The following is a 7500-nucleotide window of genomic DNA, read 5'->3' on the forward strand; positions in this document are numbered from 1 at the left end:
TCATTCAGTCAAACTCATATTTGGTACCTCATCAGCTATATTGGCCCTTCCCACAAGATAGAATCTTAGCTACAGAACTCCTGGACTTTCACTACCAAGTCTCGCTTATTGCTCTTGGCATTGTTGCATGTCCAACAACTTGGCACTATGACCGTTCAGTTCTATCAAAAAGTTATAGCCCATCAGAACTTAAGACTTTCTCAACTTTTGATCTCAACAATCTCAGTTTCACCATCACTATAATCTCCCCAACATTTAGTTTTAGTCTTCTCCACCAGAATGCTACCACAGCTTTCTTTTGCAGCAACAATCTCAGGAATTTGGGTTGCCGTATCTGTGCTCTTTTTTTCAGGATCTGTACATGACTTTTCGGCAACTCCAGACTCATCATCACATGGTTTTTCACCATCGTCAGATTGATTCTCTTCAGCTTTCTTGACTATTGAGCTTTCAACTGTCAAGTTCATGGAGGACTCCTCATTACATCCATCTGATCCTACTTCATTCTGACCTTCAACATGTTCTGCAACTGAACGAGTTTCTACAGATTCTACTGGTACTGGTAACCCATTTTGAGTTGCAGGAAAAACATGCGAAGGTGCTGAAGAGCCATTTGGTGAAACTAGTACACCATTTTGGGGTATAGAATAAGCATTTGGTGATACAGCAGTACAATTTGAATAAACTATATAACCATTTGGAGCAATTGGATAACCATTTGGAACCCATGGCTGGCCAGGGACAAACTCAGACGCATGTGGGTTCATTATTCGTGGCAGGCTGAAATGACTTGCATCCCCATTATGTTCATCACTGTGGTAAACAGTTTTATTACGTGGTACCCGATTTCTTGATCCAGTATAGCCACCTGAGAGTCGGGGACCATATGGAACTCTTGCAGTTGCTGACTGATGTGATGATCTATGAGCTGGACTAACTGGAACCAGTGGTGGAATATTTACAGGAGGGGGCAATAATCCTCCAAGCTCTTTAAAGCTTTGCACTGGAACTGAGCCAAAAACCGGAACTGATGATGGATTAAATGGAGGAGCAGCTGCAGAAAGTTTCTTGCTTGTTCCTTTTCCAGTCTCACAATCCCCTTGTTTTACTCCTTCATTTGGCAATGAACTTGCAATTTCTTTATCTTCGTTTGCTTCATTTGCAGTAGAAAGCTTCTCCTGTATAGCTTCTACTTCGTCTTTTGGGTTAAATTCATGTTTTTGTGACAGCGGGGTGGTTTTTTCTGCTGAAGTAGAGATAGGTTCATTCTCAGACGACGCTTCCTTACATTTGCAACCTGGTCTTTCAGACACTTCCACTTTCGAAGTGCCAAGTTCTGACTTTTCAGAAGAACTAGAATTCTCACCTTCCAAAACAAAACCTTGCCCGGCTTCTCCTTCCTTGCTTTCAACAATACTCCTTTCTTGCTTACCCTCAGTGACTTCAGATCCCTTTCCTTTAGAATCTTCAGTTTCATCTCGTTCTAAAGATTTTACTAAGGTAGTAGCTATCTCTTCTATCTGTTCTTTGCTGTTGGAATCTTCATCCATTTGCCCATCAAGATCCACTGTTGATTTCTCTTCGATGGGACTGTTCACTTGTCTTTCCTCCCCATTATTCCTTTCTACCACTTCACTTTTAGATGCCACGCCTGTCTCCTTCCTTATGGGAAGACTTGCTTCTGCAGAACTTTCATTTGGAAACTTTTCAGTCACTGCCTTCACTATTGTACCAGGTGGAGCTAAAGCAACTTCTTTGTAGGAAAAATGTTTTCCAGCTGTCTGAATACTGACCGAACTTATGGTTTGATCAGCCTTACTCACTGGATCAGTAGAAGCAGGGCTCGCCGGGGCTGATTTTGGGTTAGCTGATTTTTCTACACCACCACTTGAAATTGCAGGATTGATTGACTTTGGACTGAAGCTAGCACTCTTCCCAAACTTCTTTGGAGCAGGAGTAAGTGTGGAAGCAGCAGCAGACTCATTAGATGATGTCCTTGGAGATGAGAAAGTGGTGCTTTTACCACGGAATTTGGATACCTGAGAAGTGTTCATTAAGTTGGTGTGCAGTTTTGCGAGGTTGGGCCTCCTTGAGCCAGGAGGCTTTTGGCCCATCGATGAGCGACCCTTAGGTAAAGCTTCTTGCCATCCTTCTTCAGATCTATTATCCTGCACAAGATCATCATGTTCATTTAATATTGTTTGCTCTGCTGGAAGTAAATCATGGGTCTTGTCAATGGTTTCCATAAATAGCAGCTCAGATTTGTTCTCTTTATCACTGGAATTCTCCACCACAGAATGAGCTGGTGATAGCAATTCATCCTTGTTATATTTATCTTCAACAGCCTCCCCATTTTGTCCTAGTTTGCTTTTAACCTGTGTCATAATTATGATATTCATCAGAATATAGCAGCATACAAAGAAGATTAGTAACTTAAAAGTACATGTAAGAATCAAAGAATTACTAAAGATTTTGACCTTTGCACGAGCTTGTTTCTTTTGGGCATCCCTTACTTCATCCGGCATTATGTAATCCAGCAAATCTGACACACTAATACAACGAAAAAGTGGAACTATGTAATCATGATATATAGAATCCAAAATGCAGTAACAGCAATTTTCACAATTTAATTCTTTTTTATTCGCTATGCAAATTATGGTACCAGAATGCGATTATTTAGTTTAAAACCAGCTTGAAGTCAGCTCTTTATGTTGGCTAGTATAATGGGATTATTTAGTTTTAAACCAGTTTGAGGTCGGCTCTTTATGTTTGGCTAGTCTAAGTGTATGTAGTGAAGGTTTACCAAGTCCTATATAGAGCTTGAGCATGACAAACAGGTTTTTGATTGAGCAAACACCCTATAAAATCCATGAATTTGAGGCACTCAAGGTTCAAGTGTTTCCATTAACCCCCATTACAAGAGATGATTCCAATTTAAGTATCTTCTCCCAGGATAGAAAATGCAAAATGGGAATGAAAATAATAAACAGAATATCACCTTAAATGTCCTTTGCTAGAAATAGAGGCATCTGGTTTTGGGGTACCATTCCGCGCTGCTTCTTGCTGCTCCAGGGCCTTTGACTCAAAATATTCAAGCCATGCAGCCGCATCCTGAAGAAACATCTGATAAGATTGAAATAGTAATCAACTGAAAGCTATTTAAGCTTTGTTGAAAGATAATTTGTATCACCTGTGTACGAAGATCATCTGGCCCAAGTTTTGCCTGCAGTATTTGAAGAGTGGTTTGTTCATGCTGAACACTCAATGAATATGCTTCCATCAAAGAGAAAGCAATTGCTATAGCATGATAGCTGGCTGCAGTCTGAAAAAGCCACAAATGTCAGTTTTAACATGCTCGAGGCAAGTTAGCATCAATCATACTCAATGCACAAACATAAGGCAGAGTAAAGAAGACAGAAAAAACAGTGCTATTTTGTTGGAGGAAAGCCCTAGTTTAAATTTCTGCAAAGAGATGCCTGCTAATTTTCTAAAATGGGATATACAGAAAATTAGTTTGTGTAGATATACATGAACAACATTTCCAAAACCAACCAACATTCACAACTACAAATTGACAGTAATGATAATAATAGACGGAGATGCAACACAAGTGGAAATTCACAGCACCGAATTAACCCCAGATAGTTTGATCAACTCTTTCATGAGATCATATCAGGTGTTTTTCATGGACACATGCATGCGTCCATGAGAGCAGTCATTCAAGTGGGAGAGAAGGTTAAGATTTCATTATACTTTTTACTGAACAAATTTCAAATCTGTGGTAATTTTCCTAACAACCATTACTATGTGCACTAAGTACGATTCTTCTAGACATTAGCAAGACATCTGCTGGAATATAGCAGAAAAGGGTCTTGTAACCTTTGCAGCTAAATTCAGTACTTTATGGTGTGTCCCCTTCCTTACGCCTCCCTTAGTAGGATGAATCAGTAGCTCTTGATTTTTGGGTCTTGAACTTTTCAATACATATATAAAATACATATAATTTACAATATATATACATATTGATGCATATATACATATGTATGTGAATATGTATACATGTATATTGATATATATGTGTGTGTGTGTGTGCATGAAGAGAGACAGAGATAAGAGAGAGAGAGAGAGAGAGAAGACCTGGATATGATCAGCTCCAAGAAGTCTTTGATTGCATTTAAGAGCCTCGTGGAGGTACCTCAGAGCAACATGGACATTGCCCAAACCTTCTTCCATCATTGCAATGTTAATGTAAGTCGCAGCCGTATTTGGATGAGATGGTCCACAAGTTAGATGCAAGAGATACAATGCGCGATTGACATACCTATAAGCAAACAGAGAAAATATTAGCCAATGAAAAAACAAATGATCATGAAAACATCTGTGCTTCAACATTTCAAGACTCAGAGATAGTCCTTAGCACCATGATTTGCCTTGTCCAAGACTTGGTATTACTCTATCTAAATGCTCAAGGAACTCTTTCGCACCTATTTGTAATAAAAGTAAACAAATTTCACTTCGGATTTAGAAAATGTAAGTCTTCCAATCAGCCAGGAAATCAACAGAAAATATGCCAGACAAAAATAAACAGATGAAAGTAAAAAAGAAACCAGAAAGACATAAACAGTCTTTGTGCTTCTTACGGCGTCCATTTAAACTGAGTTTGCATACCTGCTCTTCTTAGATACTGTCAACCAAGAATTAAGAAACTAAATTAACTGCTATCATCACTTCCATAGGGAATGAATCCTGTTAAGAATATTCTATTTAGTCACGAACTTATTTTAAAACAATAGCTCATGCATAACTCTTTTACTGAACATTCTTTTTCAAACTCACACAGATGAGTCAGTGGACAAAAGATTAGCAAAAGTTGAACTTTCTTACAGGCCCAAATGGTTGCAGCTTATTTATACTATAGTCATTGCCAACTAGATAAGGTTTTAAAGCAAAATGGATGATAGCTTGGTATTGAAAATATGATTATGAATTTGACTAGTTTTCATGACTGTAACGAACTCACGGCAAAGATGGCAATCAAATACAGCATCTTACAGAAACAATCAGAAACCATGCATAAAACAAATAATCTTCTAGAGCCACAACTTAATAACAGTTCGAAGTAGTTAAATTTTGAGGAGCTTTAAGCAAAGAATCATAAACAATTGGAGACTGGACTATGTTTAAGAGGAGATCAGAATATAATGCATACGCATAACATGCTATGCAGAACTATCAGCATGGATTAATGGTAAAATGCAGAATGCAGTTTCGCACAAATCAACTTGCAATTAAATGCTTAATAATAAGGAAGTTAATGGTCAGATTGAAGCAAAAGAAACTATGAGAACAGGAGATGCAATTATTGGTGCAATATGACATTCACATCACCATACAACTGAAATTGTTCTATGTTTTCCATAGCAGGACTAAGAGCATAATATACTTCGAACGACCAGAACAAATTTGTGGTCAGTCCTTAAGAAACAAGAGGTACCATGCAGGCTACCTAACAGAATTTTCAGTAATAAAGAAATTTCACACTGTTGATACATTTAAAAAAAACTTTTCCATGTATTAGAGAAAGGGAAAAAAAAAAGTTTAGTTTGTAATAACACACTTAAATTCTTGACAAAGTTAATTGATTCCGCATCCAATCCTCATCATTTGTAAGTTTTTGTCCATAATACGTTCCTATTCACAACTCTACTTTCCAGCAAAGAAAAATCTAGAGAAAACGACTCTACTTTCCAGCAAAATTTGAAATCATTCAAGATTTAGTTGGTGAATATGATGAAGTGAAAGGGTTCCTGGATTTCCTCTTTAAGGGACAAGTTACATGAAATAGCTGCAGATTAAGCACTGTACCTTAGTATAAGCAATTGTTTTATAATTAGGCACCAAAAGCAACAAAAAACAATCAACATTTCAATAAGAATCCATCTAGGAAAAGCTTTCAAATATTATATGTATTTGACCTACTTTAAGGCCAACTCTGTATGCTGGAGCCGATAGTAAAAAACAGCCAAGTCTCCATAACTTTTCATTGTATCTGGGTGATCAAGTCCAAGCTCCCTCTCATTTATATCCAAAGCTTTTTGCTGGTATATTGTAGCCTGAATGGTTGAAAAATGGTAAAAGACAACAACAGAGTTAGAATGGTAGTAGGTGATTGATAGCATCATAAGTAGAGAGAAGTGCTTTGACAGTCCCACGAGGTTTTACATCACACTAGTTAAATCAGAAATATATTTAGTAGAAGCCATGCATTTATGTTTTAAGATGTCAAAAGCTAGGTTGAACATAGAAATGTGTCATTGAAACTTTACATCAATACCATGGTGGCCCTAATTGTGCAACTCAGGTGGTTCTTCTGCAGATATTTAGATAGATAAGGATTTCTGCATCATTATATTTTCTACTTTGTTTGAAACGCTCAAGCTTAAAATATCATAAGATAATCAAAGGCACCAAAGATCTCCGACAACCGAAAAAAATGAGAACCAATTTTTTACATGCCTCTGAGTGACAAGCAACATAAAAAGCGTAAATATGGTATGTATTTCCTCCAATTTATCTTTACTACAGCAAGTGAAAGACTACAGCAAGTCTCATTCTAATAGATATTCCATTAAAAATGTGCAATGGTTTCTAGAGTTTGGGATCTGACAACTGAAATTTGTTGAAGAAGAAATACATGAAGGAATTGGGGGTAACCTTAACATTGTCTAAAGATTTCTCTCTTCTTTTTCTTGGAATGACTAACTTAAGATACTTGCCATGAAACTTATTACCAGTGGAGAACACTGGTGTCACCTTTTCTAGTGATAAGGATACATGTTCGGTTTCTTGCTTGATCTCATACAAGCACATATTCATCTTATTGTTTATTAAACACAAACATTAAAAGTAAAATGTCCAGCTTATTCTTTGTTGACCAGCCCAATAAACCAATTAATCTAATTCAGGACAGTTGCGGCAAGGAATGACATGCTCCATATTTCCTGTTAATAGTTTCTTCTTGATGTTTAAGTGTAAGCTGCACTCTGTATCCATCAAAAGGATTTGCCAATAGATCACGGGTTCCAGTATTACATAGTACCTGATTAAAATCTCCGGTATGGTAGAGAACCACGGCAAGAAGACTATATGCTCCAGCTGTCATTCTATGGTAAGGTCCACAAACTGATACAAATCTGGAGAGTGCCTGCAGAGTAGAGAATTGAGATTAGTATTGTCAAAAATTCAATCAAGTCAAAATAAATCATTGAGTTGCAAGGGAGATGGAAGTTCACGTTACCTTAGTTCCATAATTAACAGCATCCTCCAGTTTGCCTTTATCCAAGGATGTTTTTGATGATTCTAACAAAGTACGCCCATCAGCTGATGAACACGCAACATGCTGTAGGGAAACTTAAATGGTGTAATGAAAGATTAGTCAAATCAACTTTTCACTTGAGTTGTGGAGTTTTATACCTTGTATACAGGTATCATGCTTATAAT

General features: G+C 37.3%; 1 protein-coding gene across 1 annotated transcript in view; it reads right to left on the reverse strand.

Annotated features, from left to right (window-relative positions):
- Positions 1 to 6: 6 nt before the first annotated feature.
- The window catches only part of LOC113759044 (protein TSS-like), a 10150-nt gene continuing 2656 nt past the window's right edge, over positions 7 to 7500 (reverse strand). The window contains exons 6-14 of the mRNA XM_027301672.1: positions 7474 to 7500; positions 7298 to 7399; positions 7100 to 7204; positions 5980 to 6113; positions 4138 to 4321; positions 3191 to 3322; positions 2999 to 3111; positions 2478 to 2550; positions 7 to 2375 (exon numbers count right to left, since the gene is read on the reverse strand). The exon at positions 7474 to 7500 is cut by the window's right edge and continues 66 nt beyond it. Of these exons, the coding sequence (XP_027157473.1) occupies positions 201 to 2375; positions 2478 to 2550; positions 2999 to 3111; positions 3191 to 3322; positions 4138 to 4321; positions 5980 to 6113; positions 7100 to 7204; positions 7298 to 7399; positions 7474 to 7500 (3045 nt within the window). The 3' untranslated portion in view covers positions 7 to 200. The remainder of the gene's footprint in view (positions 2376 to 2477; positions 2551 to 2998; positions 3112 to 3190; positions 3323 to 4137; positions 4322 to 5979; positions 6114 to 7099; positions 7205 to 7297; positions 7400 to 7473) is intronic.

This window comes from Coffea eugenioides, unplaced genomic scaffold, assembly GCF_003713205.1.
Source record: "Coffea eugenioides isolate CCC68of unplaced genomic scaffold, Ceug_1.0 ScVebR1_884;HRSCAF=1638, whole genome shotgun sequence".
Classification (NCBI taxonomy): Eukaryota; Viridiplantae; Streptophyta; class Magnoliopsida; order Gentianales; family Rubiaceae; genus Coffea; species Coffea eugenioides.